A 16,629-nucleotide genomic window follows, 5' to 3' on the forward strand; every position below is an offset into this window, starting at 1 on the left:
ATATGATCAATTTACAAATTTTTACACCGGTCATAAAATTTTTAGGTCTTTTTATCTAAGGTAAATAATACTGATTGAATTTAAACCAAACTCAAAATTTAATCTGAATTACACAAATAATAAATTTTACTTGGTTTTCTCAGTGAAACAAACCAAACAAATTGATAAAGGCCCAATGTTAGGTCTGGGAAAAGTGTGAAAGGCCCAGCGTGAGAGAGAAAAAATAATCTCCAGAAGCTTCTCTATTATCCACGTGACGTGACACGTGACCACGTCTCGTTCACGTCTTGGGTTTGCTAGAGCCTCTCTTCTCGTCAGCGGGTTACTTTATCGTCAGAAGACGAGACGCTAACATTCAGAATAAGGCAAAATCGCTGTTAAAAGGCTTCTTCAAAGACCAATTTCCCGAATTTTTTCTCCTCTCTTAAAAATCCACATATATAAAGCATGATTATAGCTTCACTCTACTTCTTCTAGGGTTCGTTCGTCTTCTCAAGCTGTTTCAGCAATGCCACTGGCTTACACATTTCCGGTTCTCCCTTCTTCTTCTTGTCTGCTTTGCGGAATCTCTAATCGCGGCACCAGCTTCGTCGTAGATCGCCCGGAGCTTCAGATCTCAGGCTGCCTCGTCGTGCGTTCTGAATCCGGTGAATTCTTTGGGGGTTCTGGTTCATCTTTGCGGCAGTTCCACCGGGAAGGGCGGAGGAGGTTGAATGCTGGTGGTGGTGGTGGTGTCCATGTCGTGGACAATGCGCCGTCTCGTACTTCTTCCCTCGCTGCTTCTACTTCCACAATCGAAATCCCGGTTACTTGTTACCAGGTATTTAATGTTTTTCACTGGCTTAGTCTTCAGAATCCCTGTACATTCGATTTCTCGCGATTTGGTACTTTACTCCTCGTTGAAGTGCGAGTGGAACTTTTTTTTCCTTCTAAAATTGGTTGTGAATGATACGTTTTGTGGGAATTAAGTCTCTAGTGTATAGAATCAGTGGGATGTTTTGATTTGGCGAGTTTCAGAATAAGATAGCAATTTTATATTGTATAATAGTTCATTTCGGCAACAAGAGTGTATGTAAGAAACGTAGCGTTTTGTTTGATAGATGATATTTCAGGATCATATATGTTACTGTTGTTAATGGTATTGAATTTGCAGCTTATTGGAGTTTCTGATCAAGCTGAGAAAGACGAGGTTGTGAAGTCGGTTATAAATCTGAAAAAAGCTGATGCTGAAGAGGGTTATACTATGGAGGCTGCTGTAGCTCGCCAGGTTAGCTTGATTCTGTTTTTTAGTGCTCCATAGAATCTGACAATTTATCAGTAGTGGCGTCACTTTCTTGATGTGTTTGTCTTAATGATCCTAATGTGCAGGATCTTCTCATGGATATTAGGGACAAACTTCTTTTTGAACCAGAATATGCTGGTAACCTAAAAGAAAAGATTGCTCCTCGGTCTCCTCTCAGAATTCCGTGGACATGGTTGCCTGGTGCTCTATGCCTTCTTCAGGAGGTAACCACTGAGCTGGAATTGGGTTTTGTCCCTGCAAATGTTTTGTACTGATCTCTTTCTTCATTAGTTTATCATTTCTACAAACACCCTTCGTCTTCTTAATGCAATTTTGTCTCTTCTTCTATGAAACTTAAGGGGAAATTTGTTTTTTCTTAATGTTGTGATATTAGCTTTTTATGTTAAGGGAAAATAATTTTTGGATAGAAAATAAAGCGTTGATGTGAGCTACTATGTTTCAGGTTGGACAAGAAAAACTCGTGCTGGATATTGGCCGGGCTGCTCTCAGGAACCTTGATTCGAAGCCATATATTCATGATATATTTTTATCTATGGCACTTGCTGAGGTAAAATCAAATGAACTAGGAATGGGAACTACTTACCACCTTTCACTAATCTCTGCTTCTTCTATCTCTAACTCTAATATGTTTTTTTCCATGAAGTGTGCAATTGCCAAGGCTGCTTTCGAGGCTAACAAGGTCTCTCAAGGATTTGAAGCTCTTGCTCGTGCTCAATCTTTTCTGAAGAGTGAAGTCACTCTTGGGAAACTTGCATTGTTAACTCAGGTAATAGGTTCGACTGTCTTGCATCAGTATAGATAAAGCTACTGTGTGTTTTCTTTTTGTTCTGTTCTGGCTTGAATGTGATTATGTGAAAAGTGCAAAATCATGCCTTACTGTAGATTTAATCATGTTAGGGAGCTTCATATTGTCCAGAGGCATCATTTACCAGCATATTGAGTTTTAAGGGATTTAAATGAAATTTTCAGATTGAGGAGTCACTAGAGGAGCTTGCACCACCATGCACATTGGATCTACTGGGCCTGCCTCGCACGCCAGAAAATGCAGAGAGGAGACGAGGTGCAATTTCAGCGCTACGCGAACTGCTCAGACAGGGTCTTAGTGTTGAAGCTTCATGTCAAATTCAAGACTGGCCATGCTTTCTGAGTCAGGCAATTGGCAGGTTATTGGCCACAGAGATTGTTGGTCTTCTTCCATGGGATGACTTAGCCATAACACGGAAAAATAAAAAATCACTCGAATCCCACAATCAAAGAGGGGTAATTGATTTTAGTTGTTTCTACATGGTGTTGCTTGCTCATATCGCTGTTGGATTTTCAGGCAAGCAAAATGATACGGTATATCTCGTTTTCTTTCCATTTGTTAAATTTAAACCAAGTGGTCCATTTCTTTTCTGTTCCATCTACGTATAAAGCATAACATTCAGTATGCTTGTGTAGATTAATAAAGCAAAAAATATATGCGAATGTCTCATAACATCAGAAGGTGTTGATCTGAAATTTGAAGAAGCTTTTTGCTCATTTCTTTTAAAACAGGTTTTTCCTCTTGCTTTCTTTTTTTCCCTTTTAACTATGCTATTGCATCTTATTTACTTCAAGTTCATTTGCTTCGAAAGATCCATGCGTTGTTCATTTAGTTAAGTGCTACTGGACCTACATGTTGGATAGCACAGGGTTCCGAGGCAGAGGCCCTTGAAAAACTTAAGCAGCTGGAATCAAATTCAGATTCTGCCGTCCGTAATTCAATCCTGGGAAAAGAGTCGAGAAGTACTTCTGCTACTACATCATTGGTAAACCTTATGATTTTTACCAAATATTTGTGTCATATGTTTCTAGGACTAGAGCAAACGTAATCATTCCTCTACGGGTGAATCACCCTCCTATGCTTGATGTAAATGTAAATGGCATAATCAACTTTAGTGGAATATGAGTAAGGCTGAGCTATGTTTCAGCACTAATTGAAAAAATTAAAATAAATAGTTGAGTAGATGGTAGTCAAAGTCATAGATTATGCTTTTAGTGCTTTTACAGCATTGTTTATGCCTGCCGTTAACCTCTTTTTCTGGTTAGTTGTGCATATGCTTAATCCTTGATATTGCTGAGTAAGCCCTTGGGTTCATGCACTAAATTTAATTTGAAAATTATGCAAGTATGTTCATCTCTTCTCCAGCGCTGAATTTTTTCAAAAAGATTGATATCGACCTTCATACACACTACCTAATAAAATTGACCAGGAAGCGTGGCTAACGGAGTCTGTTCTTGCTAACTTTCCAGACACAAGGGGTTGTTCACCATCTTTGGTAAGAGTCAGATCACTGGAACTTGGAACTTCTGTGTAGCAGTTTTATAATTAAGCAGAAAGATATTCATATTTACAACTTTCTGCAGGCGAATTTTTTTCGGGCTGAAAAGAAATATCCAGAGAACAAGAAAATGGGATCACCTTCGATCATTAATCACAAGACAAACCAAAGACCACTTTCGACTACGCAGTTCATGAACTCGTCACAACATCTATATACAGCTGTCGAGCAGTTGACACCATCAGATTTGCAGAGCCCAGTGGTATCAGCGAAGAATATTGATGAAAGCGGTGCCAGTATGCCATCAGTGCAACTGAAGAGGAGCCTTGGTGTAAAACAAAAAAAAATATGGGGTAATTGGCTCTCTCAAAGCAGTTTGATCGGAAGGGTATCTGTTGTTGCTTTATTGGGTTGCACTGTGTTCTTCTCTCTAAAACTAATAGGAATTAGGTCTGGTAGACTACAGAGTCTGCCTATATGGGTTTCTGCAAGGCCGCATTCAGAATCAGATTCTTTTCTGTGTAAAAGAGAGTCTGGGAACTTCAGAAGAAACCTTGGTTCTGTGAATAGAAATGGTATCGCGGGCAACATCAAAGTGCTCTTGGACATGTTAAAGACGAATCATGGCGAACATTCAGATGCCTTGTATCTGAAAAGCTCTGGTCTATCAGCTACATCATTGTCTCATTCCGCGTCAGAAGTGCTTAAGAGACCTATGGTTACAGAAGACGCCGAAGAACTTGTGAGACAGTGGGAAAATACTAAGGCTGAAGCTCTTGGACCAACACACCAGATTTATAGCCTTTCCGAAGTCCTTGATGAATCTATGCTTGTCCAGGTTACTGTTTCTGTACATCTACTCTATTTCTTTCCTTATTTAAGTTAGTTTACAAAAATTGAACGTCAATGTTTTTTTGGGGGTAACGTGGATTGCAGTGGCAAACGTTGGCAGAAACAGCAAAAGCTAAATCCTGTTATTGGAGATTCGTTTTGCTTCATCTGGAGATTTTGCAAGCACACATGTTCGAAGATGGTAGCGTTGGTGAGACTGCAGAAATCGAGGCCCTTCTAGAGGAAGCAGCAGAATTAGTTGATGAATCTCAGCCTAAAAACGCAAAATATTACAGGTAAATTTTTTTTTGCTTTCGGTTACTTTTGGACTGAGCTCTTCTTCACTGATACTGCGTTTTGTAAATTACCTGTAGCACTTACAAGATCCGCTATAAGCTGAAGAAGCAAGAAGATGGATCTTGGAAATTCTGCGAAAGCGATATTAAAATACAGAAATGACACTATCCAATTAGAAAGAAAAAAAAAACTCATTATCTAACTAGAGTTATATAGCATCAACTGTGGAACATGGGATCATTTTAGCCTTTGTTCTGGTTTAAGCTAGCTGTGTAGGGAAAGTCTCAGGTTTGTTTCTTTATTCCTTAGTAACCCAAATGATTTGTCTTCGTAGATTCATTTGATTTGAATGTGGATAGAGACACCTTTTTCAGTTTTCTAGTGTAAAGCGTTACCGCTCAAATCATATGGTTTTCTTTTAAACATATGAAAAGAAAAATATTAATCCGAAAATAAAAGCCCATACCCTTCACGTATCACGATGGAGTGCTCACTCAGAACTGCCACTGTTGATAATTTGAAATTTCAATTTGTTTGATTAGACGCAATGATTAAGACTATTATTAGATAAAAGAAAATGAAAATGGAGAAGTAAAAATATACTACTAGCGGTGAAATAAGAAACCCAACGGTCACTCTCTAGCGCATTCAAGAGTCAAAACACTTCGATCTCTCTTTCTCTCCTTCGTTTATCTCTATCTCTGATTCGGAACCCTAAGAAAATGGTGGAATCGGAGCTAAGCTATGAGCAGATTCGTTTGAATAGGGTGGAAGAGAACAAGAAGAGAATGGGGGAGCTTAATCTCAACAAGCTTGCTCAATCTCTTCGCGTCTCTTCTTCTCCTAAGCCCTCTCCAGTAACTTTTCAGTTCTCTTCTCTTCTCATTTCTTCATTTTTTTTTAATGGAATTAAACCCATTTTGTTTGGAAATGTAGTCAAAGACAAGGACGATGCGTACCCCCGTGGATTTCTCGGAGATCAGGAGATCTAGCCGTGCTAAGGGTCCACCTCCAAGTTACAAAGAGGTCTTTTTCTCTACCATTTATCTTTACTTGACGAATTTGTGGGTTTGATGCTTTATCTTTTGTGGAAGATAGTCTTATATGTACCGAGATAGATAGTGAGTCTGTTTTTGGAATGGTCTGTTGTTATATTTTTTTTAGAGAATAAGAAAATCTTGAATGAAAATCCTAGTTTTCGTGAGTTGTTTCTCTCATTACTCATTTATCAGAGTTATCTTGATCCTTATTCGCAGTTTGGGCTAGAACCACTGGAGAGGCCAAGAAGGTTTACCAATCCACCACACTCTATATACTATTAACATAACTTCTCTAAAACCAATTGATGTTAGTTCACTTTTCAGTATAAGTTGTATGTATTTTGCTTTGCAGGAGCTGTCAAAGAAGAAATCTGCTGAACCGGGTATATGCTTCGGACGAGGCAAGAATGTATGCAATCGACAGGGCAGAGACGCTTCAGTCAAGCTTAGATCCAGAATTCCCTAGCTTTGTCAAACCAATGCTTCAATCACACGTCACCGGAGGATTTTGGATGGTAGGTGAAGAAACTTGAATGTTAAATGACTCAAGGAGTGTCTGATACTTAGCCCTAGTAGGTGTAAACTCCAAAAAAAAATTCATATGTTTTCTTAAACCAGGGCTTGCCGCTTCATTTTTGCAAGACATATCTGCCAAAACGTGATGAAATGATGACTTTAGTTGACGAGGAAGATGAGGAGTTTGTGGCGAAATACCTTGCGGCGAAGACCGGTCTTAGCGGAGGCTGGAGAGGTTTCTCCATTGATCATCAGTTAGTCGATGGAGATGCTGTCGTCTTTCACCTTATCGCCCCAACAACGTTCAAGGTAAAGTGGTAAATTTGAAAGATCTCTGTTTTTGTTGAAACATAGGCTAGTTAGATACTTTTAGCATTAATGTTGAAACATATTGCTTGTTCAGGTGTATATCATTAGGGTAAATGATGATGAAAACAATGATTCAGATGGGGATGAAGAGAATGATATTGAATCAAACGAGAAACAAGAAGAGAATGTTTCAGAAGCTAAATCGTTGCGAAGCAGTGGTAAAAGAAAAAGAGGAGGTAAACAATGTCTCAACTAATCTCTTTGCTAAACTTGATAATTTTGATTAGATGAAAAGCTAAAGTTGTGAATTGATGTGTGCAGGAAGAAAGTAGAGTTTGAACTTGAAAGGTTGAATTGTGATTTCGAAGAAAAGGAAGAAACTAACAAGTTGTTGTAATGGAGACAAACATTTGGATTGGGGTTTATTTTTGTCTTGTAATGGAGACAAACATGGAAACGTTACTTACGGCTAATATTTTTGGTAGCTACGTTGATTTTATATGATTTGATAGTTTATAATATACGATTTGGATAAGGGAAAGATAAAAAACAAAACTTGAAGAAAGAGAATTGAGAGTGAAGTCGCACCGAACCGAAAACAAATGGACCTAACCAAATTGAAATTAGGAGTGAGAACCGGGTTTTTGTTACCAATAGTACCACCGCCACAAATTGGTACACAACATACCCGGTACGGTACGGTACGGTTAATAAAACACGAGAAAGAGATAGGAAGAAGAGACGAAACTGATTCCTCCACACGGAAAAGCAAAAACCGTAGAGAGAGAGAGAGAGAGACGACGACGACGGCCAAAGTCTCTTTTACTCTTAAAAACTTTTTGCTTCCTTCTCTCTAATTCTCTCCTCCGCAATCAATCACGAGACGAAAACTTGATGTCACCATCCCCAGAGAAACCCTAAAAAGTTTTCATCAAAATCCCAAAACAAAAATTAAAAAGGTCTTGTTGGACTAAAACCAAAACAAAGATGGTGTTTCCGTGGAACATTGCTAAATCCGCGGAGGAAGCTTTCTCGAGGTGGGCGGTGAAGAGGGTTGTCAAATTCTTGTTGAAGAAGAAATTGGGTAAACTCATACTTGGTGACATCGACCTTGATCAACTCGATATCCAGCTTCGTGATGGTTCTATTCAGCTTTGCGATCTTGCTATCAACGTTGACTATTTGAATGACAAGGTTTGTTTTTTCTCTCCTCTCCTCCGTTTTGTTTTTTCGCTTTTTAGATTATGGAATTCTGGAATTTTGGGTAACTGTGTTAGTGTTTGGCTCTGGAGTAGAAGTCTGTTTTATGTTGAGGATGGTGTAGTTGTAGTTCAATCCAGGGAGATTTAGTCCATTGGTAGTGGTTTTAGTTCCTGATGATCAAAAGACCGTTCTCAGTTGATGAATGCAAGACTAATTATAGAGTTGTAGCTCCATTATTGTATATTGAGAAATGTTTATGGGGTTTGTGATTATATTGTTTTGGAATTCATACTTTGATTTTCTTATCAATTTGCTGAAAAGATGTGAAAGGAACCAATTCTGACTGTCCCATCCCCATATCTTATCTTTGAATCCAGTTTGATGCTCCGCTGCTCATAAAGGAAGGCTCAATTGGATCTTTGTTAGTCAAAATGCCTTGGAAGACCAATGGTTGTCAAGTTGAGGTTGATGAGCTTGAACTCGTTCTCGCACCACGTTTGGAAAGTAATGCATCATCTTCTAATGAAGCCACCACCTCTGCCTCTACCAGAGAAGATTCACAGAATGTTCGTCTTGAACTAGGAAAGCATGACAATGAGATGTTTGTGAACGCTGCGAAATCTGCCTCTATTGATGTCCATGAAGGCGTTAAGACGGTTGCCAAGATAGTGAAATGGTTTCTTACAAGTTTTCATGTCAAAATTAAGAATTTGATCATAGCGTTTGATTCTGACTTTGGCAAAGATCAGAGTGAAGCTGGCCCTCGGCCAACATTGGTACTTAGAATGACAGAAATAGAGTGTGGAATTTCAGAGGACCATGTTTCGGCTAATGAAGTTTCTCCTGATAACATCCTCGGTATTAATCGACTTGCAAACTGTGTGAAGTTTCAAGGAGCTGTTGTAGAGCTTTTAAATATGGATGGTGATGATGATGACAAAACTTGTGGTAAAAAAACATCTAGTGGTGTGACTTTGATCATGACAGGCGAAGGAGGTGGCTTTTCAGGGTGTTTGAATTTTAGTATACCCTGGAAGAACGGTTCTTTAGATATTCGCAAGGTGGATGCTGATATTTGTATTGATCCTTTTGAACTACGATTTCAACCGTCTACAATTAGATGGTTCTTACAAATGTGGAAGGCTTTCACAAGTTTCGGATCGGATGGTTTCCCCTCAGTTTCTCGTTCTAATCCATCTACGGATTCACCTACAATACCTACTAATGTAATAGTAACGCCTCCAGCTACATTATCCTCGTCAGGTGGCCAAGAATTAGAGCCTGATACTACACCTGACTTACAGTTTATACCGGATTGGTTTCCATCTTCTTTCAGCAAGAAAGAAGTGGATGGTGAAGTAGATATTGGGGCAAGGTATAAAGCATGTCTCTACCATAATATTTCTTATTTTTCTCAAGTCTTTTAGAGATATTGTATTTTTTCTTACTTGACTGTTTTTTTTCAAAATCTTTCATCACAATCTGGATATGAATTTACCTTTATGTTTATTTAACTGAATTGACGTATTTGTGTTATCTCTTCTTGTTTCCTACAGTGTGGACCAGTTTTTTGAATGTTTTGATGCCATGAGGAGTTACCAATCAGCTTTTGGAAGCCAAGGGATGTGGAATTGGACATCTTCTGTCTTCACAGCAATCAATGCTGCATCGAGCCTTGCTTCTGGGTCTTTGCTTCTTCCTTCTGGTAAGAATATTTTCTTGAATTTGTTTAAAATTGTGCATTGAACATATTGGTATGTGTTATCACCAAATATATGTAAGCTTCCTATGCCGGTGTTAATCTTGTTTTGTGATCTTAGGTTATTTCTTGTTTTTTCTAGATTTTATTACTGCTAGTCTGCTACCCTATATACCATCAAGCTTTATGCTTAAATCAATCCATTAGCTAGTGATGCCAAACAGTGTAAGTCGTTATAGTAACAAGCTATATGCTATTCTCATGAATGTGCAGAACAACAACATGTGGAAACAAGTTGTAAAGTATTCTTTGCTGGAGTTTCGGTAGTTTTGTTTTTCCAAGATGAAGACAATTGGAAGGATGTTTCCACGCAGATACACTACTTGGGTGCAGAACTCAGAGATATTTCTGTCTCTTTTCAGGTAATTACCTTGATGAATTGTATTTAATCTCCTCACTAGTATATGCCCCCGAGTTACTTAAAACATTCAATAAGGTCAACAGGTTTGCCCTCATGATATGAGGCTAGAAGGTGAAGTGAACAGCATAGAGATCGCCGATTATTTTCAAGCTGGAAATGTTGTTGACACTGCTAATGCTAAATATCAGACTCGTTTGATTAAGGATTTACAAGCCAAGGTTCAGACTAGTCTTCCTCCCTTTGCCTCGTCGCATATGCATGCTGACTCCGAAAGCTTAAGCGAGATAGTTTCTGATGGATTCCTCTTTCGTAACAAAGGTTTCGCAGTCAAGACATTGTTGGTTATAGCTGCTGGAGGCAGTGGATTTCAGTTTATTGTCAGGTTCCAATCATCCAAATCCAGCCATAGAGTATCAAACACATTCTCGTTGAGTTTACCTCCTACCACATTCTGGTTGAACCTTAATTCAGTAGAAATGTTGGTAAAGCTTTTCAACGATGTATCAGAATCTATCCCCATAATTAGTCATGAAAGGAATCAGGTGGCATCCTCTTCTATATCTGAAAGTTTGGGAGGTAGTGTGTCAATTTGGAATGCTCGAGTGATTCTGTGGTTCCCTTTTGAGAGCATTTCAGAAAGGTTATGTAACTCGCTTGGTGAGCAATTTATTGTCATCGACTTATCTTCATCTCCGCCATCTGACAAGGAAAGGCGTAAAGAAGAAAGTCCAGGAGATATGTACTTTACATCGGCTACTCGCTCTATATGCGTCAGTGTTGGTGATGCTAGCATCTATTTGGTCACTTCTGACCGTAAAGATTCTGAAACAAATTCATACCTGAGGCAGGGTGAATTCTCTGCATATAATATTTTGCATACCAACAATAGAACTAGGCACCAACTTTCAACCATTGGTATGTTTTGGCAAGATAGACATATTGGTGGCCCTTGGTTAGTAGAGAGAGCTAAGATGTTGGCTACGCAGGAAGAATCTATTCAGACAGGTAAGTCTTGCGGGAACGGCCTCGAGTTTGCTGCTGTTGCTACGGCCAAAGATCTAGAAGACATCTACTCTCGAACCAGGAAAGAGATAATTATGGCTTCTTCATTCTGCCTTTATGTTCATTTGCTTCCACTTGCTATCTGTTTAGATAGCTGGCAATACAGTAAATTCTGTAATCTCATAGAAGAGGCAAAAAATTGGCTATCACGTATGGCAACCAATACAGCTGACAAAACAGAGGAATCTGTTGTGTGTCAAACGTCTCTCGTTGTTGAATGTGATTCTATTGACATCTTGGTTAGGCCAGAACCACAAATGGACATTAAAAATCAGCTTCAGATTGAGCTTCCTGGATCATGGATTCAGCTCAACCTAAGGGTTCAGAAAGTAAATCTTATGTCCGTCTCAAATCTCGGCAGTATCTCTGGTGCTGATTTCTTTTGGTTAACCCATCGGGAAGGTACATTATGGGGTTCTGTCACAAGTCTACCTGATCAGGAGTTGCTCTTACTCTCATGTAACAACTCTGCAATCAAGCGCGGTAACGGAGGAGGTTCAAATGCATTGTCGTCAAGGTTTGCTGGCTTAGATATTCTGCATTTGCATGAACCAGGAATTTGTGAAGATTATTTAGCAGTATCTGTCAGGGGCTGTACGGTCTCTGCCATAGGAGGACGCATGGATTGGATAGAAGTGGCTACTTCTTTTTTCACTTTTGAAGTTGAAACAAATTCTCAAGAGAGAAACTCCAGCCCGTCTAGTGGCTCCTCGTTTATTCTGAATTTGGTTGATGTTGGTCTAAGCTATGAACCCCACCATGAGAATACAGATCATTTACATCAAGTAAGTGATCCATGGGTTGCCTGTCTGGTAGCAGCATCTTCTTTTAGCCTCTCGAAGAAAAGTCTGGTTGATTCCATAAGCAATGATTATACAATCAGGATTCAAGATCTTGGGCTTCTTCTGTCTGTAGATTTGGACCGTAGCAAACTTGATGGAATGTACAGTTCAGAGCATCTTCATGAGACGGGCTATGTTAAAGTTGCTAATGTGGCGCTAATTGAAGCAACTCTAAGGACTAACTCTGAAAATGGCCTTTGGGAGTTAGAGTGTTCAAAATCTCACTTAATAATTGAAACTTGCAGTGACACGACTTCTGGTTTGATTCGCTTGGCCACCCAGCTCCAACAGTTACTTGCTCCTGATTTGGAAGAATCAGCTGTGCACCTGCAGACTCGATGGGACAGCATTCAGCAGGCAAATACTAGGAATGATTTTGATATCAACGATAGATTCAGTAGCTCCGATTCAAGTGGAGAAATGAGAAACTTGAGATTAGAGTCAGGAAATGAAACTGGGGTCATTGGTTTGATGGAAGAAATAAATGAAGATACATTCCAGTTTGATATCAATCCTACATGTCAGTCTGACTCTATGGAAGATCAGAATAATTATATGTCACCTCATGGGCAGCCATTTAATTGGGTACCTGCTGCTCTTGAGAAACTACCTTCTACTGACAGTTTTTGTGGGTCATCATCTAGAATAGATTCAGAAAGCAGTCAAATATTCCTAGAAAGAGAGAGCCTGCCTGAAATAATTGAAAACTATTGTTTGTCTGAGTTCCGTCCATTGTCAGAGGTAGAGGTACCTCAAGAAGGGGATTCATCAGGGAGAGAATTCTTTCCTGGGACTGATTTGAGGAGAGGAAATTCTGGGTGGTATGATGACACGTCCTTAAGAATTTTAGAAGACCATGTGTCAGAAGCAACTGAGGAAGATCATGAGGAACATATTCTTGATGGAGAATTTTCATCTTTGGGCCTGACATCTTATTCTGCTGTTGCAGCTACTGGACGTATACTTCTTAAAAACATTGACCTCAAATGGAGAATATACTCTGGCTCCGATTGGCATGATTCTAGAACAAAAGGTGAAAATTTAAAACATACAAAGGGCCGGGATACAACTTTGAGCCTTGAGCTGGAATTATCTGAGGTGCAGTTCCTGTATGAAATCTTTCCAATTGGCGGAATATGTACCTCTAAATTATCTCTCAAGGTCCAAGATTTTTATCTTTATGATAGAAGCAACACTGCACCTTGGACATTGGTAATTGAGATTTTTTTACTCTTATCATCATAAGATTGAATATACTAGAAATAACTTAGGTAGATAGATTAACTTGTTCCCTTGAATTATAGGTCCTTGGATATTACAACTCAAGAGATCACCCAAGATATTCCTCTTCATATGCATTCAAGTTGGAATTAAAAGCTGTCAGACCTGACCCTGAGACGCCACTTGAGGAAAACAGGTATGCTATCTTGTATATTGTTTACAGTGTTATACTTACTTTTTTTCTAATATCTAAGAATGAAGACCACAATTATTATTTCAATAGACACTGGTCTACGTGTATGCACAATAAAATTTCAACAATTTTTTTTTTACTAACTATAATCATTTTGTTCCCAACAACTCTATCAATTATTAAACATTTGCCTAGTTATGTTCGTTATCTTTATAGATTAGCTGCACTGTCAAACTTAATGCTTATGAAAGAAAAAGGCAATTGCTTTTATACTAAATAATTTAGGTCAATGTTCCATGGAGGTAGTAATATTCATACAGTATAGTTACCACAAGAGTTCCTTATTTGGCAAATTGTAAGGCTAAACTAAATTACAGATGCATTCTTAGTAAACTTGAATTATGTTCTCTCTACTACTTTTTTTTCCTTTGATTGATATTGGTGTTTCGTTATAACTTAAATGGACCTTATGCTAGTGGCTTAATTAATAATTACTGCATTATATGTATACCCTTTCTTTCTTTTCCTCATGAACCGCTTCCTCTCAGGTTACGGATCGCTTTACTCCCTATACTGTTACATCTTCATCAAAGTCAACTGGATTTTCTCATCAGCTTTTTCGGAGCTAACAGCCTAGAAAAGCCTGCTGTCTCTATTGGAGACTCAGGTGGTTCAACGTTGTCAGCTTCTATTAAAGGACATAATATCATAGAAGAAGCGCTTCTTCCATATTTTCAGGTTAATAAAGATTCTTTCTACCTATAATGATGGCGGAGGAGAAACATTCACGTGTATAATTATGTTAATGATAGGGCGAATTTTCATGATCTGATGAATGTGATGCTAATCATGTTGATTGGCATGATGTTTCGATATATTTACACACACAGGCACACACACACACACATATATATGTGATGTCACTCAGCTGAAGTTAAACCTTGGTGCTCTTGTAATTAGAAGTTTTAAGGAAATATGCTATGAATTATTTGTAAAAGTATCTGACTCATGAAATTCATTTCGCAGAAATTTGACATATGGCCTGTTAGTGTTCGAGTTGATTACAGTCCCCATCATGTTGATATAGCAGCACTAACAGGAGGAAAATATGCAGAGCTTGTGAACCTTGTTCCATGGAAGGTAAGAAACAAAAATTTCCAACCTGCGTCTTCAAGATTTTTTCAGCATCATTTGCTCATCGCAGAGGAACAAATGCAGAGGATTGAATTACAGCTCAAACATGTGCATGCTGCTGGAATCTATGGCTGGGGAAATGTATGTGAGACCATACTGGGAGAATGGTTGGAAGATGTATCTCAGAATCAGGTTTGTTTCACATAGCCTGCTGTCGTGCACATTAGTAATCATCCATTTTATAGGTTTACTGACAAGCTTTTTAATGTTCTATAATTGCATTTCAGATTCATCAACTGTTAAAGGGGATCCCAACAGTAAGATCACTTGCTGCTCTTTATGCTGCTGCTGCCAAGCTAGTCTCATCACCTGTTGAAAGTTACAGGAAAGATCGAAGGCTAGTGAAGGGAGTTCAAAGAGGTAAGACTTGAAAACCCAAGATGCTGAATTCTCAAATTTCACTATTATTTTCCGTTTCTTTCTGTTATCAGAAACTAAGCTACTTATAGTGCACTATTAAGGCATTGTTCGAATCATATATGATATTACAACGGTTGAAGCCACTTACAAAACTGAAGTTCATTAAAGTTTCTTTTGGTGTTAATATATTTTCTAGACCCTCATTCCTCTAGAACAAGGGTTAATGACAGTAGCTGGTAGCCCTCTGACCATGATTAGGAAACCTGAAAACTTCTTATATAGTTGATACTAGAATTGCCTCTCATAAGCAAGATGCATGGCATCTGCTGCTGTGGCCAAATTATTACACATCAACGCTGTCAGGTCATGATCATGTTTCTGATACTATCCATTTTTGGTTGCCAGGAGTTTATATTATGTTTTATTCTATAATATGCATTATGGAGCTGTAACTGTTTTCAGGTACTATAGCATTTCTCAGAAGCATCTCACTGGAAGCTGTTGGACTTGGTGTTCACTTGGCAGCTGGGGCTCATGATATTTTATTGAGAGCAGAATATATATTTGCAAGTGCACCATCATTGCCACAACCCCAAGGCAAAACGAAGACAAATGTTAGACAAAATCAGCCTAGAAATGCTAAGCAAGGCATGCTTAAGGTGAGTGTGAAGGCTATACATGTCCTGCATTTCTGCTCCTGTATCATATATTTTACATTGCCGAGGTTTTGTAGGCATGTGAGAGCATTGGTGATGGAATAGGAAAGACAGCTTCTGCATTAGTCCGCACACCTCTGAAGAAGTATCAACGTGGAGACGGAGCTGGATCAGCTTTTGCAACAGTTGTTCAGGGAGTTCCAACAGCTGCTATAGCACCTGCTTCAGCTTGTGCTAGAGCTGTACATAGTGCTCTTGTTGGCATCAGAAATAGGTCGGTTCATATTAGAAATTTGGAAATACGGCTGGAAAAATCTGTTATTTGCAAAGTAATAAAGACTCATGTGGATTCTTTTTTTTTTTTTCAGTCTTGATCCTGAACATAAAAAGGAATCCATGGAAAAGTACTTAGGCCCCGATAAACAAAGGAAGCAGGACCAACACCGATAAACCCAGGTAAAATTCCTGGTCAGTCTAATACTCTTACAACTTATCAGATTAGTTATTGCAATTGCGGATATTCATCTAGCAGTTTGAGAAACAAACCTGGCTTTAATCACTTGATACGCTGTGTTGTTATATGTTTGCTACAGATTCTCCATGTTGGTGTGAGGTCCATTTTACATATATATAGCATGTAAGTCATCGAAACTTATTGAGGATTAAGTTTACCTGTTAGGGTGGTTTCTCAATTCTTAGAAAAGAGTTTGCTCATTATATGGAGTTTTTGGTGCCCGATCTGTTTCTCCTGCTGATAATATCAACATAGTTTCATTTTTCTTGCAGGTATATAGGTTTGAAATAGAGTAAAAGCTCAGAACCATTCTTTTGCCCATCGATAAGCAGCCATAGAGATGGGATAAATTTTGGTATAGAATAAAAAAAGAAAGCCTTTGAAACATTATAAAATCATTCAGTTTGTCTCTGTACATAAACAATTTCGCCGATCTTGCTCCATTGTAAATATACTTCGCAAAGTTTGCCAAATGAGTGGAAGTGTACAGTTTTTTTTCTGTTTATTCAAAGTTTGTTCAAAGGAAACTATATATAAACAGCCTTGTCAGTCTTCTTTTTTCGTATATGTATTTCTCATTTGAATCATGAAAAATATTATAAAATCGAGTGTGACTTGACTAATCAGGCGTCTGGAGGATGATTTATGTTAGAAACGTGGCCACA

At 38.6% G+C, this 16,629-nt stretch overlaps 3 protein-coding genes across 8 annotated transcripts; all 3 read left to right on the top strand.

Moving 5' to 3' along the window:
• Positions 1 to 273: 273 nt before the first annotated feature.
• Positions 274 to 5,137, top strand: LOC104784117 (plastid division protein CDP1, chloroplastic). 3 transcript variants are annotated; one of them, XM_010509183.3, is made up of 12 exons: positions 274 to 820; positions 1,154 to 1,267; positions 1,369 to 1,506; positions 1,746 to 1,850; positions 1,947 to 2,069; positions 2,273 to 2,641; positions 2,744 to 2,839; positions 2,977 to 3,093; positions 3,538 to 3,603; positions 3,692 to 4,444; positions 4,543 to 4,733; positions 4,812 to 5,137. In XM_010509183.3, exons 1-12 carry the CDS (start codon positions 509 to 511, stop codon positions 4,894 to 4,896), a joined length of 2,469 nt encoding a protein of 822 aa, XP_010507485.2. In that variant the 5' UTR covers positions 274 to 508; the 3' UTR covers positions 4,897 to 5,137. The 3 variants fall into 3 exon arrangements, 1 of the variants encoding a protein (XP_010507485.2); XR_015559772.1 differs by having other exon boundaries at positions 283 to 820; positions 2,920 to 3,093; XR_015559769.1 differs by having other exon boundaries at positions 283 to 820; positions 2,972 to 3,093.
• Positions 5,138 to 5,327: 190 nt separating this feature from the next.
• LOC104784125 (B3 domain-containing protein At3g19184-like) lies at positions 5,328 to 7,120 on the top strand. The gene is made up of 7 exons (XM_010509193.3): positions 5,328 to 5,591; positions 5,671 to 5,760; positions 5,991 to 6,022; positions 6,127 to 6,289; positions 6,393 to 6,599; positions 6,694 to 6,835; positions 6,921 to 7,120. Exons 1-7 carry the CDS (start codon positions 5,457 to 5,459, stop codon positions 6,929 to 6,931), a joined length of 780 nt encoding a protein of 259 aa, XP_010507495.1. The 5' UTR covers positions 5,328 to 5,456; the 3' UTR covers positions 6,932 to 7,120.
• A 217-nt stretch (positions 7,121 to 7,337) lies between these two features.
• On the top strand, positions 7,338 to 16,469 carry LOC104705573 (autophagy-related protein 2-like). Of its 4 annotated transcripts, none has more exons than XM_087454224.1 (15): positions 7,338 to 7,793; positions 8,180 to 9,177; positions 9,359 to 9,507; positions 9,775 to 9,923; positions 10,006 to 13,038; positions 13,131 to 13,243; positions 13,789 to 13,978; positions 14,267 to 14,380; positions 14,459 to 14,566; positions 14,662 to 14,794; positions 15,257 to 15,453; positions 15,528 to 15,724; positions 15,819 to 15,918; positions 16,044 to 16,087; positions 16,220 to 16,469. In XM_087454224.1, exons 1-13 carry the CDS (start codon positions 7,587 to 7,589, stop codon positions 15,898 to 15,900), a joined length of 5,670 nt encoding a protein of 1,889 aa, XP_087310350.1. In that variant the 5' UTR covers positions 7,338 to 7,586; the 3' UTR covers positions 15,901 to 15,918; positions 16,044 to 16,087; positions 16,220 to 16,469. The 4 variants fall into 4 exon arrangements, with proteins under 4 accessions (XP_087310350.1, XP_087310349.1, XP_087310345.1 ...); XM_087454223.1 differs by having other exon boundaries at positions 16,237 to 16,469; XM_087454219.1 differs by having other exon boundaries at positions 15,819 to 15,906.
• Positions 16,470 to 16,629: the final 160 nt, after the last annotated feature.

This window comes from Camelina sativa, chromosome 1 (assembly GCF_030686135.1).
Source record: "Camelina sativa cultivar CO46 ecotype springtype chromosome 1, ASM3068613v1".
Taxonomy (NCBI): Eukaryota; Viridiplantae; Streptophyta; class Magnoliopsida; order Brassicales; family Brassicaceae; genus Camelina; species Camelina sativa.

Coding starts and splice junctions, on each gene's coding strand:
- LOC104784117 (XM_010509183.3), top strand. CDS start 509: ATGCCACTGGCTTACACATTTCCGGTTCTCCCTTCTTCTTCTTGTCTG. Junction 2,840..2,976: donor GCTCATTTCTTTTAAAACAG/GTTTTTCCTCTT, acceptor TGGATAGCACAG/GGTTCCGAGGCAGAGGCCCT. Junction 4,734..4,811: donor AAAAACGCAAAATATTACAG/GTAAATTTTTTT, acceptor AATTACCTGTAG/CACTTACAAGATCCGCTATA.
- LOC104784125 (XM_010509193.3), top strand. CDS start 5,457: ATGGTGGAATCGGAGCTAAGCTATGAGCAGATTCGTTTGAATAGGGTG. Junction 5,761..5,990: donor CACCTCCAAGTTACAAAGAG/GTCTTTTTCTCT, acceptor CCTTATTCGCAG/TTTGGGCTAGAACCACTGGA. Junction 6,290..6,392: donor TCACCGGAGGATTTTGGATG/GTAGGTGAAGAA, acceptor TTCTTAAACCAG/GGCTTGCCGCTTCATTTTTG.
- LOC104705573 (XM_087454224.1), top strand. CDS start 7,587: ATGGTGTTTCCGTGGAACATTGCTAAATCCGCGGAGGAAGCTTTCTCG. Junction 14,381..14,458: donor TGAACCTTGTTCCATGGAAG/GTAAGAAACAAA, acceptor GAACAAATGCAG/AGGATTGAATTACAGCTCAA. Junction 15,454..15,527: donor CTAAGCAAGGCATGCTTAAG/GTGAGTGTGAAG, acceptor GAGGTTTTGTAG/GCATGTGAGAGCATTGGTGA.